General features: G+C 38.8%; 1 protein-coding gene across 1 annotated transcript; it reads left to right on the plus strand.

Annotated features, from left to right (window-relative positions):
- Positions 1 to 4,152: 4,152 nt before the first annotated feature.
- On the plus strand, positions 4,153 to 7,201 carry LOC131651261 (uncharacterized). Its single transcript, XM_058920933.1, has 4 exons — positions 4,153 to 5,164; positions 5,285 to 5,701; positions 6,075 to 6,258; positions 6,892 to 7,201. The coding sequence occupies exons 1-4, from the start codon at positions 4,153 to 4,155 to the stop codon at positions 7,199 to 7,201; spliced, it is 1,923 nt and encodes a 640-aa protein (XP_058776916.1).
- The last annotated feature ends 19,227 nt before the right edge of the window (positions 7,202 to 26,428 follow it).

The following is a 26,428-nucleotide window of genomic DNA, read 5'->3' on the forward strand; positions in this document are numbered from 1 at the left end:
AATTTGTCTTGAGCTATAGCTAAATATATATAGAGATGAGGGATGGGTTTATCTTTTTATTTAGTGGATTACATAAAATATTATTGGGAAGCCTTAAATGCACCGACTTTAAGATTGAAATTTGAAGCAAAGTGGAAATGATGCTTTGTGAATGGATCAGCCACCTCAATGTCACATGTATTAAGGCAGTTATGTAGATCCATGTTCAATTTAATATGTGGTTGACTTTGTTTGTGAATCGATTTTATTTTTTAGTATTTTATAGTTTGTAAGAAAGTGTTATAGAATATAATTTTCTACGAGTATTTTCTTTCATTTCTAAGCTCACAAGTTTTCAAATTTGATTTCTTTCACGATTCTAAGATTTTTAATAAAATGATTTTTGTAAATAATAAATATATTTTTTATTCAATTCTAATTATATATTATTAAATTTTGTACTTGTTAAAATAACAATAAAGAGAATTTTTAATTGTATAGGGTTTATCCGGAGGTTTTAAAGCTCTTACTCGTATTAGAGTAAACTCACATAGAGATGAATGATAGTAAACTTTATATTTCTATAGTTTCGTAATGAATTGAATGTCCCTCTCAATCTTAGAGTTGACATATTTATAAACGTGTATTGGTCTTGGATTCTTGGACTTATGTGATGGTTATTTTACCCCACTTAAGCGTGTGAAACTGTTATTTCCCTTATTCTAGAGGAGAACATGATTTCTTTTCTTTGAATGAGCCTCAATACTATTAGTTCTTAAGGACATGTCAACCCATATGTTTCATGAATGGGAAACATATGGTTTTACCCAATCCCTTCAGAGGGCGAGCGATGCGACCAACATGTGAGTATGAAACCTAATGGGCGAGTGATTCGATCAAGGGACGACTAATTATAAGAGGTCTACTTCGGGCAATGTGTGGCCATCCTTAGTGAACTTTATATTTCCCTCTCTAGCCACCTTCCTCCCAAACTTGGTAAATTTATCGTCGTATAATGCCCAAGACAATTATATCGATACTCGAGCATGAGAGCTTCTAAAGGACAAAGTGATTTAATTCGATATCCCTCTATCCCCACCTTTGGGCGAGTCTCTCAAGCATAACGTCGGGAAAATCTTCATACATCATTCAAGGGGAATCCTTAAATGATAATTGAGGTGAGTGCACGCGCAACATTAAATGTGATCAATGATGATTTATTTTGGGAAACCAAATATGCTCGAATTTCTTACACGTGTCACAGTCGTGGGGAATATTTTGCTACTATTGATGTACCTAGCAAGAGGCTATTTAGTACCCATAGGGCCAGCTTTCAACCATCTCTATCTACCTTTTCACATATCTTTTTCTTCAATACTTTTGTAAAACTCCACCAGAGCCCCTCAAGCGCAGATAACATTAGCTTCCTAGTTCAACTATAAATCCTTTACTTGCAGGTAGGAATGACAACAAAAGTCGTACCTACGGATACCCATCCGAACCTGCCTCAAAGTTGACGGGGAAAGCCCGCTTTGATTGGGTTTGGGTTTTCCCTGATTACAAAATATGGGGACGAATCGAGTAGTGAGGACACTAGTACCTACCCCAAACCCGCCCCATTTATTTCATTATGTATTTTATTATTTATTTTGATAATTTAGAATATTAAATATGTGGCCAATGTTTTGATATTTTGATTTGTATTTATTATTCAAAATATTTGAAATGTATGTATGGAGTTTTTTGAAATTATTTTATTATTTATAATGTAATTTAATTTTGGAAAAAATAAGTATTTCTATTAAAAAAATTGATTTCACTAAATGGATGGTGGCGGGAAAAAGATTCCCAAACCCAACCCGTTTGGGTCGGATTTAGGTTTTAATTCTCCATCCTTGTTTTGGTTTGGGGCAGAGAACGATTACTGTTTGGGAATTCGGGTTTGAGTTTGGGGAATGTGATAACTGTAACGCCTCGATTTTCGATATTTATTTTATTATGTAGTTATTTGGTGTGTTCGGTGCTTAAACTGATATTTTAATTATTATTATATTAGTTTAATAATTATTTATAAGTAGTAAAATGATTAATTAGTTATTTGGGCCAAGTAGTGATTAGTAATTGGGAGGGTGTGTAGTAAGCCCATTAGCAAATTAAGGATTAGTAGGAGATTAATAAAATAAGGAAAAATTAGAAGGAATAGTTTTTTTTGGGCAAAATTGTGAAGAACGTAGAAACAGAGAAAGAGGCTAGGGCAAGAGAGAAAGGAGACTTCCACCATTGTTGATGGATCAAAGCTCAATCCTAAGGTAAGGGGGGAGAATGGGTTCTTTAAATGGTGATTACAACATGAGAGGGTAGTGAGGGTTCCTTTCCCTCTTTAGGTTTCACAATTGATGTTTGATCCCTTCTTTGATGTGTGAATTGATTTGACTTGTATATTGTTCTTCATGACTAATGAGTATTGTATGATTGTGGACGAAATTCTGTTTTGGATTGATGAATTATGATGTGGTGTTGGGTGTTGGTTGAGTTGTTGTTGTGTTCATAAGGGGAACTGAATCTGAATGTGAAACTGTCCAATTTGATGAGTAGGAATTGAGTTGTTATCATGTTAAAACTGATGTTGTATAATAGGTTAATGAATCTAGATGAAGGGAGTGAGTTAATAGGTGAAAATATGATGTTTTGAACCCGAAATCGCAGACTGGAAGTGATGGAAACGAGTGAGAACGAACTGGTGCGAGTGCAGACTTGGAAAGACAGTTTTCCTGTCAGTTTGCGTATGGTACGCGTATGGGTTGGGGCCATACGCGTATGATGGACACACTCAGGGGGCTATACGCGTATGATACACAGCCCTGTCCCAGCATAGCACAACCTCCTGGTGGAATGCGTATGGTACGCGTATGAGAATGTGATACGCGTATGGAGGAGTTTTTAGTGCAAATCTGATTCTGGCGAAACGCTTATGATACGCGTATGGGCAAGGAGGTATATGCGTATGGCTTAGCTGTACGCGTATGATTACGCTAGTGTGCAGAATTTTCCATTTTTGTGATTTTCTTCTGATCCTTGAGTGAAATAAATACCATTCTGAGCTCCTTAAATTGTAGGACTTAGGTAAACATAGAGAGACTGTAAGAGTTATGCTTTTGACATAAAATATTGTGATAAGTTTGTGTTGATTGTTGTGATTGTAACTACAAAATAATAAAATTATAGTTGCATGTTGTTGAGTTGGTTGATAGCCTAAATGGCATTGAGTTGAAGGCTGAAGCCTTGTGTTGTTGAATTGTGTTGATTGGATGTCCATATTGCATACATATGTCGTTGGGGGCTTATGCTCTGTTGTTGGCCTGTATTGGCATTGTTGAAGGCTTATGCCTTGTTATCGCCTCTAAAATAATGGCAACTGTTGAGGGCTTATGCCCTGTTGGTACCACATGCATGTAGAGTTGAGAGTTGCAATTTCATTCATCTGACTGACTGTAAATGTTGTGTAATGATGTTGTTGTGTAATTTATGGAGTGAGAATCTGTTTATGATTGTGTTTGTGCGTGGTGTAGATACTACTCCTTAACCATGTGATATTTCACCGTGTATTTATTGAATGTAATTCTCACCCCTTTTCTGTTGTTGTGTATGTGCTTCTTCGGGAGTACAGATAACCAGGTACCAGAGTAGTGCTTGGATTGTCGAGTGTTACCTGATCGAGTCTTAGGAGTCGCTCTGATACGTAACACGGGAACGTTGGGATACGCTGTGTTTTGTTTTCTTTTCAGTTAAATGTTAAATTGTTACGTATCTTGATTTTGATATTATCGTTGGATCACCTGTTTAGTGGATATAAATTATTTGTTGAGGCCGTGGTGCCATGAAAATTAATAAGCTGTTTTAAATTCCGCTGCAGTAGTGAATATTCTATTTTAATGAGGAACTATAAAATAAAGCGATGTTTTAGTGAATTGTTTAGAAGATGTGACATCCTACTCGTATTACTCTGATTATTTATGTATTTATAATTCGTTTATTTTCGATATGGGAAAGTGGGGTGTTACAATTGGTATCAGAGCAGGTCGGTCCGTCCGACCAAGTAGTTGAGTCGCTAACAAATCGAGTATGGTTAAAACTCGTTATCTAACTATGTTTCTGTTGCAGTGTTTAGTTGAAATGGCTGGGAGAAACGATGTTGCAATTGCTGCTGCTTTGGAGGTTATGGCTCAAGCTCTGGAACATCAACCTAATGCTGGTGAGGATGCTGGGTCTCGCAGTTTGGCTACTTTCCAGAGGGAGAACCCTCCGTTCTTCAAAGGCAAGCATGACCCTGATGGAGCCTTAGAGTGGTTGAAAGAGATCGAGATGATCTTTCGTGTAATGGATTGTACTCAGGCACAGAAAGTCCGCTATGGGACGCATATGCTAGCAGTCGAAGCTGATGACTGGTGGCTAGCAACACGTCAGAGACTAGAAGCTGCAGGTGAAGAGATCACTTGGGATGTGTTCCGAAGGGAATTTCTGAGAAAGTATTATCCTGAGAGCGTCCGTGGTAAGAAGGAAATTGAGTTCCACGAATTGAAACAAGGGAACATGTCAGTGACTGACTATGCTGCTAAGTTCACTGAATTGGCCAAATTTTATCCGTACTATGATGGAGAGGGCGCAGAGTTTTCAAAATGCGTTAAGTTTGAAAATGGGTTACGCTCTGAGATCAAGAAGGCTATAGGGTATCAGCAGATCCGCGTTTTCCCTAACTTGGTAGACAGCTGCAGAATCTTTGAGGAAGATAATGCTGCTCACTATAAGATTGTCAGTGATAGAAGAGGCAGGCAGAATCAGCAACGTGGCAAGCCTTATGACACTCCAGCTGGAAAGGGCAAACAGAGAGCTGCTCCGGGCCAGAGAACAAGTGGGGGAGGTGCTCCTGCTCCGATTGTGTGTTTTAAGTGTGGGAAGGCTGGTCATAAGAGTACTTACTGCACTGATGACGTTAAGAAGTGTTTTCGTTGTGGCAAGACTGGTCATATGATGTCTGAATGTAGACATAAAGAAGTGGTGTGTTTTAATTGCGGCGAAGAAGGACATATTGGAAGTCAGTTTCAGAAACAAAAGAAGGCACAAGCTGGTGGTAAGGTGTTCGCATTGGCTGGTACTCAGACAAACACTGAGGACAGACTCATTAGAGGTACTTGCTTCATCAATAGTATGCCTATTATTGATACTGGTGCTACTCATTGTTTTATTGCTGCTGAATGTGTTGAAAGATTGGGTCTTATGCTATCTTCGATGAATGGCGAGATGGTAGTTGAGGTTCCCGCTAAAGGATCTGTGACTACATCTCTTGTTTGTTTGAAGTGTCCGCTGTCGATCTTCGGCAGGGACTTTGATGTTGATTTAGTATGTTTACCGTTAGCCGGGCTAGACGTAATTTTGGGAATGAACTGGTTAGAATATAACTATGCTCATATCAATTGTTATAACAAGACTGTGAGATTTTCAACTGCCGAAGAAGAAGAAGCTGGTTTAGTGTCGTCTAAGCAGGTACGACAATTGCTGAAGGAAGAAGTAGAGATGTTCTCGTTGATGGAAACATTGTCAATCGAGAATCAGAACATCATCGATGAGTTACCGGTGGTAAGTGAATTCCCTGAAGTTTTTCCCGATGAGATTCCTGATGTGCCGCCAGAAAGAGGAATTGAGTTTACGATTGATCTTGTACCTGGTACCAGACCTATTTCTATGGCACCGTACAGGATGTCTGCATCTGAGTTGACGGAATTAAAGACGCAATTAGAAGACTTACTAGAGAAGAAGTTTGTCAGACCAAGTGTATCGCCGTGGGGAGCTCTGGTGCTGTAATGTGAAGAAAAAGGATGGAAGCATGAGACTTTGCGTAGATTATAGACAGCTGAATAAAGTAACCATTAAGAACAAATACCCGCTACCGAGAATAGATGATTTGATGGACCAATTGGTGGGTGCGAGTGTGTTTAGCAAGATCGATCTGAGGTCGGGTTACCATCAGATTAAGGTTAAAGATGAAGATGTTCAAAAGACAACATTTAGGACAAGATATGAACATTATGAATATTCAGTTATGCCATTTGGTGTTACGAATGCGCCAGGAGTATTCATGGAGTATATGAATCGTATTTTCCATGAGTATTTAGATCAGTTTGTCATGGTGTTCATAGACGACATTTTGATATATTCTAAATCAGAGCAAGAGCATTCCGATCATTTGAAGACAATATTGCAAGTGTTGAAAGAAAGGAAATTGTATGCGAAGTTGTCCAAGTGTGAATTTTGGTTGAAAGAAGTCAGTTTTCTGGGACATGTCATATCTGGTAGTGGCATTGTTGTAGATCCATCTAAGGTAGATGCTGTGTTACAATGGGAGACTCCAAAATCAGCTACTGAGATCAGAAGTTTCTTGGGCTTAGCCGGTTACTACAGACGGTTTATTGAAGGATTTTCTAAGTTGGCACTTCCGTTAACTAAGTTGACGTGTAAGGGTAAAGTGTTCATATGGGATGCACAATGTGAAGAAAGTTTTGTGGAATTGAAGAAGAGATTGACGACAGCTCCGGTTTTGACATTACCAAACCCAGGAGAACCTTTTGTAGTTTATTGCGATGCTTCTTTGATGGGTTTAGGTGGTGTACTTATGCAGAATGGTAAGGTAATTGCTTATGCGTCGAGGCATCTGAGAATTCATGAAAAGAACTACCCTACACATGATTTGGAACTCGCTGCTGTTGTTTTCGTACTAAAGATTTGGAGACATCATCTCTATGGTTCTAGATTTGAAGTCTATAGTGACCATAAGAGTTTGAAATACCTGTTTGACCAGAAGGAGCTGAACATGAGACAACGAAGATGGTTAGAATTGTTGAAAGATTATGATTTCAGGTTGAGTTATCATCCCGGTAAGGCAAATGTTGTGGCTGATGCCTTAAGCCGGAAAACCTTGCACATGTCGGCTATGATGGTTAAAGAATTAGAACTGATTGAACAATTCCGAGATATGAGCTTGATTTGTGAAGTGACCCCGCAAAGTGTTAAGTTGGGAATGCTCAAAATTGATGATGACTTTCTGAACAGTATCAGAGAGGCTCAGAAATTGGATGTGAAAATGGTGGACATTATAGTTGGTTGTGGCAAATCCGAGAAGAGTGATTTTAAGGTGGACGTGCAAGGAGTGTTGAGATTGCAGGATTGAATCTGTATCCCTGATGACAATGATATGAAAAGGATGATTTTAGAAGAAGGTCATTGAAGTAACTTGAGTATTCACCCTGGAGCTACTAAAATGTATCAAGACTTAAAGAAGATATTTTGGTGGCCGAGAATGAAAGAAGATGTAGCACGGTTTGTATATGCTTGTTTAACTTGTCAAAAATCGAAGATTGAACACCAGAAGCCTGCAGGGTTGATGCAACCGTTAGAAATTCCAGAATGGAAGTGGGATAGCATTTCGATGGATTTTGTAACGAGGTTGCCTAATACTGCAAGTGGACACGATTCAATATGGGTGATTGTTGATAGGCTTACAAAATCAGCCCATTTCATACCTATTAACATCACGTATCCGGTGGCGAAGTTAGCCGAAATCTACGTCCGAGTGATTGTGAAGTTGCATGGTATTCCCTTGTGCATCGTGTCGGATAGAGATCGGCGTATCATCCTCAGACGGATGGTCAGACTGAAAGGACTATTCAGTCTCTAGAGGATTTGTTGAGAGCGTGTGTTCTCGAACAAGGAGGCTCATGGAGCGCTCATCTTCCATTGATCGAGTTTACTTATAATAACAACCATCATTCTAGTATCGGGATGGCACCTTTTGAAGCGTTGTATGGTCGGAGGTGTAGAACTCCTCTATATTGGCACGAATCTGGCGAAGGTGTAGTACTTGGACCAGAAATTGTATGAGAAACCACAAAGAAGGTAAAGATGATTCGGGAAAAGATGAAGGCTTCACAGAGTAGACAGAAGAGCTATCATGATAAGCGAAGAAAGGAGTTAGAATTTGATTCAGGTGACCATGTGTTTCTAAGGGTCACGCCTGTGACTGGTGTTGGTCGTGCCCTGAAGTCTAAAAAGTTGACTCCGCAATTTATTGGTCCTTACCAGATTTCAAAGAGGGTTGGTACTGTCGCTTATAGGGTGGCGTTGCCGCCTAACCTTTCAAATCTGCACGATGTGTTTCATGTGTCGCAACTTCGGAAGTATGTCCCAGACCCATCTCACGTGATTCACATGGATGATGTGCAAGTGAGAGAGAATCTTACAGTAGAGACGGTGCCGATTCGGATCACGGATCGTGAGATAAAGTCCCTTAGAGGTAAAGATATCCCGTTGGTGAAAGTAGTCTGGACGGGGACTACCGGAGAAAGCATGACGTGGGAAATGGAGAGCAAGATGCGGGACTCCTATCCCGAGTTGTTTGAACGAGGTAAGATTTTCGAGGACGAAAATATCGTAAGTGGGGGGAGAGTTGTAACGCCCCGATTTTCGATATTTATTTTATTTAGTTATTTGGTGTGTTTGGTGCTTAAACTGATATTTTAATTATTATTATTATATTAGTTTAATAATTATTTATAAGTAGTAAAATGATTAATTAGTTATTTGGGCCAAGTAGTGATTAGTAATTGGGAGGTTGTGTAGTAAGCCCATTAGAAAATTAAGGATTAGTAGGAGATTAATAAAATAAGGAAAAATTAGAAGGAATAGTTTTTTTTGGGCAAAATTGTGAAGAACGTAGAAACAGAGAAAGAGGCTAGGGCAAGAGAGAAAGGAGACTTCCACCATTGTTGAAGGATCAAAGCTCAATCCTAAGGTAAGGGGGGAGAATGGGTTCTTTAAATGGTGATTACAACATGAGAGGGTAGTGAGGGTTCCTTTCCCTCTTTAGGTTTCACAATTGATGTTTGATCCCTTCTTTGATGTGTGAATTGATTTGACTTGTATATTGTTCTTCATGACTAATGAGTATTGTATGATTGTGGACGAAATTCTGTTTTGGATTGATGAATTATGATGTGGTGTTGGGTGTTGGTTGAGTTGTTGTTGTGTTCATAAGGGGAACTGAATCTGAATGTGAAACTGTCCAATTTGATGAGTAGGAATTGAGTTGTTATCATGTTAAAACTGATGTAGTATAATAGGTTAATGAATCTAGATGAAGGGAGTGAGTTAATAGGTGAAAATATGATGTTTTGGACCCGAAATCGCAGACTGGAAGTGATGGAAATGAGTGAGAACCAACTGGTGCGAGTGCAGACTTGGAAAGACAGTTTTCCTGTCAGTTTGCGTATGGTATGCGTATGGGTTGGGGCCATACGCGTATGAGGGACACACCCAGGGGGCTATACGCGTATGATACGCAGCCCTGTCCCAATATAGCACAACCTCCTGGTGGAATGTGAAGGATAGAAAAACATTTAGAAAAGGGGGGGTTGAATAAGTGTAGTCTAAAAACTTGAACGATAAAAACAAATTGCACAGTTATTTTTATCCTGGTTCATTGTTAACTAAACTACTCCAGTCCACCCCCACGGAGTGATTTACCTCACCTGAGGATTTAATCCACTAATCGCAATAGATTACAATGGTTTTCCACTTAGTCCGCGACTAAGTCTTCTAGAGTATCCTGATCACAACCTGATCACTCTAGGAACAAATGCTTAGACACAAGCTAAGACTTTCTTAGAGTATCCTGACCACCACGTGATCACTATAATTACAACTGCTTAGACACAAGCTAAGACTTCCTAGAGTATCCTGATCAACACTTGATCACTCTAGTTACTTACAAATTAATGTAATCAATTCTAAGAGTATTACAAATGCTTCTGAAAAGCTATAATCACAACAGTGATATTTCTCTTAACGTTTAAGCTTAATCTCACTAATATATTACAACAGCAATGTAGTGAGCTTTGATGAAGATGAAGTTTGTGAGCTTTGATTTGAACAGCGTTTCAGCAAGTTAATATTCACATAAATCGTCAAGAATTGGTAACCTTGCTTCTTATCAGAACTTCATATTTATAGGCACTTGAGAAGATGACCGTTGGGAGCATTTAATGCTTTGCGTATTCCGTACAGCATTGCATTTAATGTTTCACGCTTTTGTCAACTACCTCGAGCCTTGTTCACGCTGTGTCTACTGACGTTGCCTTTAATAGCTTCCAACGTTCCTTTTGTCAGTCAGCGTAGCCTGCCACCTGTACTTTCTTCTGATCTGATGTTTGTGTATACAACGTTTGAATATCATCAGAGTCAAACAGCTTGGTGCATAGCATCTTCTTGTCTTCTGACCTTGAAGTGCTTCTGAGCGTGATACCATGAGAACTTCAGTGCTTCAGCTTCTGATCTCAAGTTCTTCTGATGCTTCCATAGACCCGTGTTCTGATTCTGCTTTGACCATCTTCTGATGTCTTGCCAGACCATGTTCTGATGTTGCATGCTGAACCTTCTGAGACAAAGCTTCTGAGCGCTGATTTGTGCATACTCTTTATATATTTCCTGAAAGGGAAATTGCAATGTATTAGAGTACCACATTATCTCACACAAAATTCATATCCTTGTTATCATCAAAACTAAGAATATTGATCAGAACAAATCTTGTTCTAACAATCTCCCCCTTTTTGATGATGACAAAAACATATATAAATGATATGAATTTGCGATCAGAAAGAGCAGACGGCTAAAGACAATTTACACAGCTATAGCATAAGCATGTGAATATGTCTCCCCCTGAGATTAACAATCTCCCCCTGAGATGAATAATCTCCCCCTGAAATTAATACTAGAAGAATTTTAATAATAAAAGACTTCCCTGAGTATTTCAGTAGAGACGTTCACAGTGCTTGATCTTCAAAACATTCATGACTTCTGATTTCTGCTTCCATAGGACAGCTTCAGAACATTGAATTTCTTTAGATCCTCAGAACATTTACAGCTTCTGATTCCTGCTTCCATCGGACAGCTTCAGAACTTGAATTTCTTTGATCTTCAGAACATTCCCAGCTTCTGACTTCTGCTTCCATCGGACAGCTTCAGACCTTGAATTTCTTTGATCTTCAGAACATTCCCAGCTTCTGACTCTTGCTTCCATTGGGACAGCTTCAGAGCTTGAATTTCTTCTTACATCACTTCATGCTAGATTGTATCAGAACATTGTTGAATGTACCAGAGCATCATCATAGCATCTCTATATTCTGAAATGTTACAAAACAAAACTAAACGACAAAAGTCAGCATGAATGAGTCAGAATATAGAATATGTTTCAGAACACATAATATGTATCAGAGCCATATAGAATGTATCAAAACAAATAGACATAATGTTTCAGATCATATTCTATCATCAGAATATCTGAACATTCTTCCTTCTTGCTTCTGATTCTGATTCTGAAGCTTCATAGCACTCAGCTTGCTTCAAGAATCCAAGAACTTGATTCATCTTGTTGCTTCTCATGTTGATCTTTAAAGAGAATCTTCAATTCCTGCAACAACACAACTTAAAGCATAGAACTTTGCAAGTTCTGTTAGTAAAGCAATTGATTAAATCAAATCATTTATCACATATTTCTCCCCCTTTTTGTCATAACATCAAAAACATAGAAGATTCAGATGAAAAACAAAAAGAAACACATGGAAGAAAAAGATAATTTTCATTGAAGTTCAAGCAGACAAAAGTACAGAAGTACAAGAAGATAAGGAAGAGAAGATGCACAAAACAGATGCAGCAAAAGCAAAAACAAAACAACTAAGACTCAATCTAAGATGACCCTAGCCTTGACAAGATCTTGGCCAGCATCTCTTGAACCCCATTGTTGTGCTCATTCTGCTTCTCTATGAAAGCTCTAAACTCAGCATTGACTGAGCTTTGCTCATCCTGGTTCTTCTCAAGAACTTCCAGAGTCCTTGCAAGACAGGAAGGTTCATCAGAAGAAGCTTCACAGCTTCTATCCAACGGGATGGCATTGTGATCTGTAGCTTCCATTGATAGATCATTTGCAGGGATTTCCTCAACAGGAACTGATTCAGCAACATGATCTTCTAAATCGGCTTCTTGCATAGAAGCATCTCCATACTCTGCAGCAGGAACCTCAGAATCTCCATTCTCAAGTGCCTGAAGAATGGCAGCTAGATTCATGGGGGCAGAAGGACCTTCAACTTCTGGTGGGTCAACAACTTCTGGAATGACCAAGCTTGGGTCTTTCTTAGAAGGGTTTTCCCTCAAAAAGTCAAAGAGAGTCTTGAAATCCCCAAGTAGAATAGGATATTGAGGTATCCAGACCACAATCTCCCTGCAAGGGTTAGCTTCCAATGCAGCAGCCAGTCTTGCTTCTTCCAATTCATCCACAAACTGCTTCTCCTCAGCAGCAACACAATTTCTGAGAGGATGGTAGTATATACCATTATCACCCTCCAGAAGGTAACCAGGGTAACCAGGGGCAGCAGCCACTAGTCTTTTCTGTACTCCCATTGCTTCTACTTGAAAATCCTTGCGAAAGCTTTTCCAAAGATTTCTTGTAGAAACATCATCCAGACTATTTAGAAAGGCATCCTTCAGAAGGCCTAGACTGCTAATCACCTCATGTCTGAATAGTTCCAAGAGGTATAGGGTTCAGGTTCAGGCGGATTGAAGGTGAATTTGTAGTCAGGGTAGAGAAGACAATAGGGTTTGGATTTTCTGGTAGGTAAGGGATGGGATATAGAAGGTGGAGGTGCGATGGATGAGGAAGAAGGGATATCTGAGAGAATGATTGATGAGGATGGAATATCAGAAAGGATAGATTGAGAAGAGGATGGAGTATTTGTAAAGGGAGTTGGTGAGAAAGATTTATCAGAAGGAGTTGGGGGAAGAATACTTAGAGGTGTGGGGTTTAAAATGGGAGAGGAAAAAGATGATGGAGAAGGATTTGGTAAAGTGAAGTTTACTTTTGGTTCAGATGGAGGTGATTGGAGAGATGGTTTAGGGACAGAAGGAGGTGGAGTAAAAACTTGCCTGGAGACGTGTTCAAAAGAAGCATGTGAAGATCTGGTTCTGTGAAAGGAGTCTCTGATCCTTTTCTCCCTTCGTTCTTTAGAGTCCACCTTGTCAGGATCATAGGTGACCCTCAACTTCTTGGCTTTCATAACCTCATCTTCTCGGGCCTTTCTTTTTAGCCTAGCCTTTTGTTCCTTCTGATCCTTCTTCAGAAGATCAGCTTTGGAAGGAAGTACTCTGCCACGGATCCAAGCAGGATCAATATCTGATTGCTTCCTAACACAATCTTCCAGGTAAAGCTTGACAACCTGATGCAGTTCTTTATGAAACATAGAGGCAAAACCTTCAACAGCAACTCTTCTTGACAGGATGTCAGGAAAGCTTGTGCACACAGAAGGTACATTTTGAATAAGTTCCAGTCTGAACAAATCCACACCATTGAAGATGGGACCTTGAACTACTCCAAGAAAATGGGACGCATTGAGTTTTCTGATGGAGTCCAGCACTTTGCTTTCAATCAGAATGTCTGAAATCATTCTTCCGAAGGGAATAGTCTTTCTTGAAATATGAGGGTACTTCGCCCTTTCATCTTCTCTTGACTCACAAATAGAAGTCTTCAGATTCTCAAAGAGAATATGAGAGATGTTGATCTCTATCTTTCTGCCAATGCAGAAAAGAGTATACTTGTGATCCGGACTGATGTAGGAGGAGGAGAGCATCTTCTTTCTATGGTGAAGAGAACCCAGAATAATCTCAGCCCATACTTGATAAAACGGCCTTAAGGTGCCTGTGTTATGAGAATCAATTCCAAAAGCCAGAGAGATTTGTTGTTCAACTTTAGACCAGTCAATTGTTGCATGTTTAAGACCAGACCAACCTTCTTCATCATTCAGATTGTACAGCTTCCTGATGAGCTTTTCAGTAATAACCACTTCATGCCCTAGCACGAATGAAATGATGGCAGTTGGAGTAACCGTTGCATGTACCCAAAAATCCTTCACAAGTTCAGGATAAATTGGACCAACCAATCTATCAAGATATTTAGACCATCCTTGCTCAAAGACTCTTGCATCACACTTAAAGCCATTTGCTTTTAGGTTGTTGATGTCCACAGCAGATTCACATAGAACTTCCAGTTCTTCCGTGGGTATTAAGCATGTTTTCAATGGAGCATACTCATATTTGCGTAGAAGGATCTGTGTAGAAGTGAGTCTTTCTTTTGAATTTGATGAACATGAAGATGAGTTCATGATGATTATGCTTTGAGATCAAATCAAAAACTAGGGTTTGAAAAACAGATGCAACGAAAGGGATGCACAAAAAGAGAGAGAGAGAGAGAGAGAGAGAGAGAGAGAGAGAGAGAGAGAGAGAGAGAGAGAGAGAGAAAGAAGGAATGAAGGTGAAGCGGGTTATTTAAATGATTTGAAAATAACGAAATCATTATGCATTTAATGAGAAATGACATTAGGAGAGAGAACACGGTAAATGAAATGATTTAACACAGTTACCTAGATCGGCGTCTTTTCAACTGCACGTTTTTTACTAACCGTACAGACACGCGTTCACCATCCGAAAATAGATGACATCTGTATTTTTTTGAATAGACTTTATGCCTTCTGATTCTGATCACTGCTTCTGATTGTCATTCTTTAGAAATGATCTTGTTCTGATAGGATCATCTTTCTTCCCAAGGATCACATTTTCTGAATGAGTTGAAGCAAGTCTAGGTGATCTTCTGACTGTTGGCTCTTCAGAAATCCTGAGATTCTCTAGAGATGCAGCAACTTGATCTTCTGATCCATTGCTTCTGAGACTATCAGCTTCTGCAGCTTTGCTTCTTGGTTCTACTGCTTCTGATATATCAATATCAAAATCTGCAAAATTCTCAAACTGCTTTGGTTTTTCAAGACCAAGCTTATCATCAAACCTGATATTGATTGATTCTTCTACAATCAATGTTTCAGTATTGTATACTCTGTAGCCTTTAGAGCGTTCAGAATATCCAAGAAGGAAACACTTTTGTGCTTTAGAATCAAACTTACCAAGATAATCTTTAGTATTCGGAATAAAACATACACATCCAAAAGGATGGAAATATGAAATGTTGGGCTTTTTGTTCTTCCACAATTCATAAGAAGTCTTATTTAGAATAGGTCTGATGAGATTCTATTCTGAATATAACACGCAGTGTTTATTGCTTCTGCCCAGAAATGCTTAGCCATATTGGTTTCATTGATCATGGTTCTGGCCATTTCTTGTAGAGTCCTATTCTTTCGCTCTACAACTCCATTTTGTTGTGGAGTTATAGGACAAGAGAAATCATGGGCAATACCATTTTCTTTGAAGAACTCCTCAAAGAATTTATTCTCAAATTCACCACCATGATCACTTCTGACCTTTATGATCTTGCACTCCTTCTCAGATTGGATCTGAGTGCAGAATTCAAAGAACACTGAATGAGACTCATCCTTGTGTTTTAAGAACTTCACCCATGTCCAGCGGCTATAATCATCAACGATGACTAATCCATATTTCTTCCCTCTGACAGATGCTGTTTTGACTGGGCCAAACAGATCAATGTGCAAGAGTTCTAACGGCCTTGAGGAAGAGACAACATTCTTAGACTTGAATGCAGGTTTGGAGAACTTGCCCTTCAGACATGCTTCACAAAGAGCATCTGATTTGTATTTCAGATTAGGGAGTCCTCTGACAAGATTTAGTTTGTTAATCTGAGAAATCTTTCTCAAACTAGCATGTCCTAATCTTCTGTGCCAGACCCATTGCTCCTCAGAAACAGACATAAGACAAGTCACCTTCTGCTTCTCAAGATCAGAAAGATCAATCTTATAAATGTTGTTCTTTCTCTTGCCTGTAAATAGGATTGAGCCATCCTTCTGACTTACAGCCTTGCAAGACTTTTGATTGAAGATTATATCATAACCATTGTCACTTAATTGACTTATGGACAATAAGTTATGCGTTAATCCTTCTACAAGAAGTACATTAGTTATGGAAGGAGAGTTACCAAGACTTATGGTTCCAGCGCCAATGATTTTGCCCTTCTGATCACCTCCAAACTTGACTTCTCCACCTGGCTTAAGCACCAGGTCTTGGAATGTAGACCTTCTTCCCGTCATGTGTCGCGAGCACCCAGAGTCCAGGTACCATGACATTTTGCTTTTTTGTGCTCTTTGCCGCCAAGGATATCTGCAACAGAAATTATCTTCTCCTTAGGTACCCGCAATTTCTTGGGTCCTTTCTTGTTAGTTTTCCTCAAGTTCTGATTGAACTTGGGTTTAGCATTATATGAAATAGGAGGAACAGAATGATAGTTCATGTTCTGAGTTCCATGATATTTCTTAGGTTTTGTCACATGCTTCTTGGTGTGTGTTATGTGAAAGCTTTGAGCATGTGATGTGTGCCTAATATCATGGGAGTGGCCAAATTTAAATTGGTTATACAGAGGCTTGTATGATATTTTCATATCATCCACAGATTCAAGCTTGTATGGGATTTCACCCTCATAAGTCATAACCAATGCCAGCTCTTTTGTTTCCTGACACAACATATATCATAGAAGCAAGTTGACTTCTGCCAATACTTCTAGATAAAAACTTTCTGAAACTTAAGTCATATTCTTTCAGAATATTGTTTAGACTTGGAGTAGATTTTTCAGAGACAGAAGGAGATCCAGTATTTTTGGATAAATTTAAAACTTTTTCCTTCAGTTCAGAATTCTCCACTTCAAGCTTCTTAGTTTCAAATTCAAATAGCTTTTTCAGCTTCTTGTATTTGATACTAATCTGAGACTTGAGTTCCAGAAGTTCTGTTAGACTGGAAACTAACTCTTCTCTAGATAGTTCAGAAAATACCTCTTCAGAATCTGATTCTGATGTAGATTCTGATCCGTCATCCATTGTGGCCATTAGTGCCAGATTTTCCTGCTCATCTTCAGAGTCTGATTCTGATTCTGAATCATCCCATGTTGCCATAAGACCTTTCTTCTTATGAAATTTCTTCTTGGGATTTTCCTTTTGAAGTTTTGGGCACTCACTTTTGAAGTGTCCTGGCTCATTGCATTCATAGCACACGACCTTTTTCTTGTCATTTCTTCTGCCTCCAGAAGATTCTCCTCTTTCAGGCTTCTTTGAGCTTTTGAAGCTCCTGAACCTCCTTTGCTTGCTTTTCTAGAGTTGATTGACTCTTCTGGAAATCATGGACAGTTCATCATCTTCTTCTTCTTCTTCTGATTCTGATTCTTCAGAATCTTCTTCTTCAGCCTGAAAAGCGTTAGTGCATTTTTTAAAATTAGATTTTAATGCAATAGACTTACCTTTCTTCTGAGGCTCGTTTGCATCCAGCTCTATTTCATGGCTTCTCAAGGCACTGATAAGCTCTTCCAACGAAACTTCATTCAGATTCTTGGCAATCTTGAATGCAGTCACCATTGGACCCCATCTTCTGGGTAAGCTTCTGATGATCTTCTTTACATGATCAGCCTTGGTGTAGCCTTTATCCAGAACTCTCAATCCAGCAGTTAGAGTTTGAAATCTTGAGAACATCTTCTCAATATCTTCATCATCCTCCATCTTGAAGGCTTCATATTTCTGGATTAGAGCAAGAGCTTTAGTCTCCTTGACTTGAGCATTTCCCTCATGGGTCATTTTCAATGACTCATATATATCATGGGCAGTTTCCCTGTTAGATATCTTCTCATACTCAGCATGAGAGATAGCATTCAGCAAAACAGTCCTACATTTATGATGATTCTTGAAAAGCTTCTTATGATCATCATCCATTTCTTGCCTCGTAAGCTTTACGCCACTAGCTTTCACTGGATGTTTGTAACCATCCATCAGAAGATCCCATAGTTCACCATCTAGACCAAGAAAGTAACTTTCCAGTTTATCTTTCCAGTATTCAAAGTTTTCACCATCAAATACTGGTGGTCTAGTATAACCATTGTTACCATTGTATTGCTCAGCAGAGCCAGATGTAGATGCAGGTGGATCTGTTGGAATTTCACCAGCCATCTTTTACTGAAGCGTTTTTCTCTTCCTGAATCTTTTCTAAACACGATTAAGTGCTTGCACCTTAGAACCGGCGCTCTGATGCCAATTGAAGGATAGAAAAACACTTAGAAAGGGGGGGCTTGAATAAGTGTAGTCTAAAAACTTGAACGATAAAAACAAATTGCACAGTTATTTTTATCCTGGTTCGTTGTTAACTAAACTACTCCAGTCCACCCCCACGGAGTGATTTACCTCACCTGAGGATTTAATCCACTAATCGCAACAGATTACAATGGTTTTCCACTTAGTCCGCGACTAAGTCTTCTAGAGTATCCTGATCACAACCTGATCACTCTAGGAACAAATGCTTAGACACAAGCTAAGACTTTCTTAGAGTATCCTGACCACCACGTGATCACTCTAATTACAACTGCTTAGACACAAGCTAAGACTTCCTAGAGTATCCTGATCAACACTTGATCACTCTAGTTACTTACAAATTAATGTAATCAATTCTAAGAGTATTACAAATGCTTCTGAAAAGCTATAATCACAACAGTGATATTTCTCTTAACGTTTAAGCTTTATCTCACTAATATATTACAACAGCAATGTAGTGAGCTTTGATGAAGATGAAGTTTTCGAGCTTTGATTTGAACAACGTTTCAACAAGTTAATATTCACAAAAATCGTCAAGAATTGGTAACCTTGCTTATCAACAGAACTTCATATTTATTGGCACTTGAGAAGATGACCGTTGGGAGCATTTAATGCTTTGCGTATTTCGTACATCATTGCATTTAATGTTTCACGCTTTTGTCTACTACCTCGAGCCTTGTTCACGCTGTGTCTACTGACGTTGCCTTTAATAGCTTCCAACATTCCTTTTGTCAGTCAGCGTAGCCTGCCACCTGTACTTTCTTCTGATCTGATGTTTATGTATACAATGTTTGAATATCATCAGAGTCAAACAGCTTGGTGCATAGCATCTTCTTGTCTTCTGACCTTGAAGTGCTTCTGAGCGTGATACCATGAGAACTTCAGTGCTTCAGCTTCTGATCTCAAGTTCTTCTGATGCTTCCATAGACCCGTGTTCTGATTCTGCTTTGACCATCTTCTGATGTCTTGCCAGACCATGTTCTGATGTTGCATGCTGAACCTTCTGAGACAAAGCTTCTGAGTGCTGATTTGTGCATACTCTTTATATATTTCCTGAAAGGGAAATTGCAATGTATTAGAGTACCACATTATCTCACACAAAATTCATATCCTTGTTATCATCAAAACTAAGAATATTGATCAGAACAAATCTTGTTCTAACAGAATGTGTATGGTACGCGTATGAGAGAGAGGTCATACGCGTATGAGAATGTGATACGCGTATGGAGGAGTTTTTAGTGCAAATCTGATTCTGGAGAAACGCGTATGATACGCGTATGGGCAAGGGGGTATACGCGTATGGCTTAGCTGTACGCGTATGGTTACGCTAGTGAGCAGAATTTTCCATTTTTGTGATTTTCTTCTGATCCTTGAGTGAAATAAATACCATTCTGAGCTCCTTAAATTGTAGGACTTAGGTAAACATAGAGAGACTGTAAGAGTTATGTTTTGGACATAAAATATTGTGATAAGTTTGTGTTGATTGTTGTGAATGTAACTACAAAATAATAAAATTATAGTTGCATGTTGTTGAGTTGGTTGATAGCCTAAATGGCATTGAGTTGAAGGCTGAAGCCTTGTGTTGTTGAATTGTGTTGATTGGATGTCCATATTGCATACATATGTCGTTGGGGGCTTATGCTCTGTTGTTGGCCTGTATTGGCATTGTTGAAGGCTTATGCCTTGTTATCGCCTCTAAAATAATGGCAACTGTTGAGGGCTTATGCCCTGTTGGTACCACATGCATTTAGAGTTGAGAGTTGCATTTTCATTCATCTGACTGACTGTAAATGTTGTGTAATGATGTTGTTGTGTAATTGATGGAGTGAGAATTTGTTTATGATTGTGTTTGTGCGTGGTGTAGATACTACTCCTTAACCATGTGATATTTCACCGTGTATTTATTGAATGTAATTCTCACCCCTTTTCTGTTGTTGTGTATGTGCTTCTTCGGGAGTACAGATAACCAGGTACCAGAGTAGTGCTTGGATTGTCGAGTGTTACCTGATCGAGTCTTAAGAGTCGCTCTGATACGTAACACGGGAACGTTGGGATACGCTGTGTTTTGTTTTCTTTTCAGTTAAATGTTAAATTGTTACGTATCTTGATTTTGATATTATCGTTGGATCACCTGTTTAGTGGATATAATTTATTTGTTGAGGCCGTGGTGCCATGAAAATTAATAAGCTGTTTTAAATTCCGCTGCAGTATTGAATATTCTATTTTAATGAGGAACTATAAAATAAAGCGATGTTTTAGTGAATTGTTTAGAAGACGTGACATCCTACTCGTATTACTCTGATTATTTATGTATTTATAATTCGTTTATTTTCGATATGGGAAAGTGGGGTGTTACAATAACCGTCTCCGACCCACCCTGTTGCCATCCCTACTTGTAGGTATAGGTCTTCTATTCTTCCTTCACCATTTCCCATTTAATGCCGATTATTAGGGACTTATATGATAGCGGTAGGGTGGTACATCCCATAAAATTAGAGAATGGTATGAAATGTACTTGCTCTGTGCAAGGAATGCCCAACGGATGAACGAACCCATTAACTACAGGCTCTTAGATTAGGGCGTATTTGGGAGTTATGACAACACTAGTAATTCTGATAATGAGTATTTTTCTTTCTATTATTTAACTGGAAACTCCCAGTAGCTGATGGTGACTACAAATATTAAATACTCAAATGTTGAATTTTTCATGACCTTGTACACTATGGAGGAGAAGGTTACCACCTTTCAGCAAAAAATTGGATTTTCCAACACTGGCCATGAAGCGCATGTTATTTTGGAGGCATGTTTTGAAGAAGAGAGGGATAACATTTTTGCACGAAATGACTCGCACATCCCCTAATCTTACATGTACCTCCCTGTTATTCATGATTTAAGGGTTTTGATCCCTTTCACCCATTCGAAGCAGAGGTTCTGGAAACTTCTAACTTTGACCCCCAAAGTTTCTCCCCACGACTGAGGCTTAATTAGGGAATTCAAAATCATATGTTGGAAGTTAACCCTGTTAGAACAAGATTTGTTCTGATCAATTATCTTAGTTTTGATGATAACAATAATATGAATTTTGCTTTAGATAATATGGTACTCTAATCCAATGCAATTTCCTTTTCAGGAAATATATAAAGAGTACGCATAATTCAGCGCTCAGAAGCTTTGTCTCAAAGGGTTCAGCATGCAACATCAGAACATGGTCTGGCAAGACATCAGAAGATGGTCGAAGCAGAATCAGAACATGGGTCTATGGAAGCATCAGAAGAACAAGAGAACAGAAGCACTGAAGTTCTGATGGTATCACGCTCAGAAGCACTTCAAGGTCAGAAGATCAGAAGATGCTATGCACCAAGCTGTTTGACTCTGATGATATTCAAACGTTGTATTCACAAACATCAGATCAGAAGAAAGTACAAGTGGCAAGCTACGCTGACTGACAAAAGGAACGTTAAAAGCTACTAAAGGCTACGTCAGTAGACACAGCGTGAACAAGGCTCGAGGTAGTTGACAAAAGCGTATAACATTAAATGCGATGCTGTACGGAACACGCAAAGCATTAAATGCACTCAACGGTCATCTTCTCCAACGCCTATAAATATGAAGTTCTGATGAGAAGCAAGGTTAACGATCCTGAACAAAAACAACTCAAATTAACTTGCTGAAACTCTGTTCAAATTCAAAGCTCAGAATCTTCATCTTCATCAAAGCTCACTACATTGCTGTTGTAATATATTAGTGAGATTAAGCTTAAACGATTAAGAGAAATATCACAGTTTGTGATTATCGCTTTTAAGAAGCATTTGTAATACTCTTAGAATTGATTACATTAAGTTGTAAGGAACTAGAGTGATCGTGTGGATCAGAATACTCTAGGAAGTCTTAGAGGTTATCTAAGCAGTTGTAACTAGAGTGATCGTGTGGATCAGTAGACTCTAGAAAAGTCTTAGAGGGTATCTAAGCAGTTGTTCCTGGAGTGATCAGTGTGTGATCAGAAGACTCTGGAAGACTTAGTTGCTGACTAAGTGGAAAACCATTGTAATCCGTGCGATTAGTGGATTAAATCCTCAGTTGAGGTAAATCATCTCTGCGGGGGTGGACTGGAGTAGTTTAGTTAACAACGAACCAGGATAAAAATAACTGTGCAATTTATTTTTATCTGTCAAGTTTTTAAAGCTACACTTATTCAAACCCCCCCCTTTCTAAGTGTTTTTCTATCCTTCAAACCCTACCATATGGATGTTCTTTTCCTTTTACGTTACCGAGACTGGTAGCAATGGTGGTTGAGTGACTTTAAATGCCTTAACTGGAAGATGACTATTCAGGACCTACTATAACCATTATAAAATTTTTAAGGATAGATTCATGAGATTTAGGGAGCGAGATAGCGTCTCCATGGTCATAATCGGGGGAGAATGGTGCCCATCGCTTCCCTCTGGCTTAAAGGAAGATTCTAGTGGTGATAAATGGATACAACTTTGACTACCTAGCTCTAGTTGAGATGGATATGATTATACTCTTGGAAGAGTTTGAATTTATGAGCTCCCATACCACGATCGTATTAGATCGGAGATAAGATAGCGAGATAGATAAATAGCTGCGTAAGTTTAAGTTCATAATGATCCCTAATTTAGGATTGTCTGCCAGTTTGGTTACTTAAGTTTTTATTTTTCCTTTTATAAAGAAAATTTCTTTCATCCCTCTATCCGAAAGAAAAGAGTTTCTGGCCAGGAATAAGGTTGGGCTTCAGGAATAAGGGACAAAAAATCCCAAGAGTTTCCTAGGCGGCCTAGTTATGAAAGGAAGCAAGAGACACTCTTAAGGCAACACACCCAACGAGCCCCACCCCCTAAGATCCTGGAGCAAAGTGGGATTTCTTCCCCCACCCCTAAAGGATAATGCAATTACATCCCCTGACGAGGATATAGTTGGTGAGCATTCTTCACTAGTTAGGGATAACTCACTCCCTCAACCCTTGATGTGGAGTGATCCAGCATTTGACGCCATAAATTTTTCTGGTGCCCACCTCTTTTTTTCCTGATGTCTTCCCTGGCGACTATCATGTCATCCATAACATGGAACCTCATAAGTTGTCTTCCGTGGTGAAAAATAACTTGCTAAGGGGCTTGTCGATGGACCAAGTCCAACATGAGAACCACACATATGCCCTAAATGAGTTGAAGTCCAAGATCTTGATTTCTAAGGGAAATCTCGCCAAATGGAAGGAGATAATTAAGACACTGGTCAGAGGGAAAGTGTATTTGTAAGCCAACCTTAAAACGGAGGCGTGAGAGGCTGATAAGTTCCAAATTGTAGTTATTTTTGTATATAGTTTTACGACACTTATCTTCTCTTTTTCCTCAACTTGTGCGTGAATGCGTACGTTTTTGTTATATTTGTACATATTACGTATTCTTTGAATTTTGATTCATTTATGTACCATTTGACCATTTTTCATTCATTTTATAGGTATTAATGTGTATCGGATTCTTGAGAAATAAAGTGTTGAAGGCATGGCTTCAAATATGCAGTTTTAGAGTAATAAGTAGCCAAAACTGTGTCGCAAGCTCTCTTAGCAAGGTCTGCGATTTCAGATTTTGTATTTATGTTGTAAAAACATATTTTATTAGTTTTTATCACTCTTTTCCCCTTGGAGAGGCTGTGATCTAATTTTGATAGTTTAGAGGTTTAGGCAACACCATTGGATGCTACTTCTTGTCGATTGACTATGGATTTGTCTCAAATCACGTTGACACAGTGAGAATTTTTCGGTTCATCTCCTTCTTCCTTATCTATCATTCCATTGATGGGTTTTCTATGTATATTTCTACTCTTATTGTATGTATGTTTTTTGATCATGGGATTGTATAAAATCTCTTTTACAAATCAATATCGATGTTTGTTCTTATTTTTAATTTATGCGAAGGTTTGGTTTGCAGTAGACATATGCTATTTGAGTCTCTCTTGAATGAATATTTATTAGATTCTAGACATAGGGTTTAGTCCTGATAATTACTTGTGTGTCGAAGCTTAATGCTTCTTTGTTGTTGAGTCGATTAAGACATCGCCTTCGAGATGATACGGTTTTTATCTCAGCTTTGCGTTAGACATAACCTTGGTTGTGAGCGATACATGATGGTATTGAAGAGTAATTTAAGTTGATTGTAATTGATTAACAAGTTTAAGTATTTGACGGGTAGAATGAAATGCAATTCCAAAATAAATTCTCTTTGACTATTGAGATTGTTTATTTGCTTTATTTACTTTTTCCGCATTTACCTTCCGCACCCAAAACCAAACTTAGAAGGATTGAAACTGTTGAGTGGTAGATTTTCCCGCGCGCTAGTCCCTATGGAGACGATAAATTCTCAGAGTAATATTTTCCAAATCTTTTATTGCTTGCCCTCTACGGCATCCAACAGAGGCCCAGGATCTCGCCGCCTTAGATAAGAGCATAAAGGAGTCCCTGGAGGGTTCCTTTCGATCTCAGAAGATGCTGGAGGAAGAAATGTTCATACTTAAAGATGAATTAGTGAACACTTCTGATTAGTATTTTAAGCGGGCAAAAAAACGGGTACCCTTCCTCTACCTTAAGCTAGATTGGAGTCAAATAACCCTATTCAGTGGTCAGTGACAGTCAGTTGGTGGAAGAAGTTTCACCTCCTCATTAGCTTAGTAGATCTCCTGATGAGGGCACTCAGACTAAACCTAAAGGTAATAAGGCATGGGAGGATAAAACCCCCGATGAGGATTTTTCTCACTTGGAAGGCATTTCCGAAGAAATGAGGGTTCTAGAGGAGGGCCAATGAGCTTAAGGCTTCATTTTTTTGTGGCTTCTTTTTATAACCAAGCCCTTAAGGGCATTTTTGGTAATGATTAATGGTCCCTTAAAGGGATTTCTTTTGCACATTTTTCCCTTGGGGCTTGATAATGAAATGGTGGCCTTAGATGCCATTTTCTTATTTTTCTTGAGTAAATTGCTATTTCATAATACCTTGAACAGGTTTCTCACCACAATATGACTCAATAAGACGACAAGGATTACTCCATGAGGATCTTGTATGAATAATTATTTTTCAGGCAGCATGGACTCATCTATGAGTATCTAACATGGATAATTAATTGCCTCTTAAAGGCAAGGATTCCTTCATGAGAATCTAACATAAAAGATTGCCTCATGGTCGACAAGGATTCCTCTATGAGGACTAAGCATACATAATTGCCTATTGGGCTTTAAGAATTCCTCCATGAGGATCCATCATATATAATTAATTACCTCTAGGGCGACAACAATTCCTCCATGACGATTCAACGTCAAAGATTTCCTCATGGGAAATTTTGATAAGATTCTCAACTTCAGTCAATAATATTTGAAAATTCATTTAATAGAGTGAGGCGCCTTATCAAAAATCCATGAGCCTTACTACAAAATTCAGGGGAAAAGAGTGCCCCGTACTCGAAATAAAGAATGTTTTAAAATAAACCATACATATGGCAAGCGTGATACCTCACCTTAACCCATCCAAACGATAAATTTAAACTGGACAAAACATGGCATAACACCTAAAGAAATTAATTTCCTCTAAATGGTATCTTTGTATGCCACTTTCACGCTCCTCGGGAATAAGGCATCCAAATATTTATCTTGGAGGGCCATATTTTGTGGTTCTGTTACCAGCTTCAAGTCTACAACATTCATTACTTGTGTGTCTAGTTACAGTGCATGAACCATGGCCATAGTCGCCTCTTAAGTTTCAAGCTTTCAAGATAACACCTACAGGCGGTCTATTGATCCCCTTTGATAACCCCAACTCGCCCATAAGGCAACAAGTACTTCATGCATACTACAATAAAAAAAGGAAACTCTTAATTGGTTGAAAGCAAGTAGCCCTATGATCGTGTTGTATGAAGAAGGTGTGTTTATAACAAGATATCTTACCTTTATCATCCCATCCTTGCGCTTTCCTCAGCCCCAAACAAGGTCTTCAGGGTGATATAACCCTTTAATTGCACTTGTTCGCCATATAATCGTACTAGTGAGCCTAGGAAAGCTTTAAGGTCGTCCAAATCCAAGCGAAGCCTTTCGAGAGCATTCCGGTAGAGGATGTCTGCAAAGCTTCCCTGATCTATTAACACTCTTTTAATCTCCCAGTCATCATAACTTATTATTATAACAACAGGGTTATTATCATGTAGATGAATGTCTGATCCACCCCTTTCAAAGAACGTTATCTCAAACTCTGTAGCTTCATTCTGTCCTATATCAG

The sequence above is a fragment of the Vicia villosa genome, linkage group LG2 (genome assembly GCF_029867415.1).
Source record: "Vicia villosa cultivar HV-30 ecotype Madison, WI linkage group LG2, Vvil1.0, whole genome shotgun sequence".
NCBI lineage: Eukaryota > Viridiplantae > Streptophyta > Magnoliopsida > Fabales > Fabaceae > Vicia > Vicia villosa.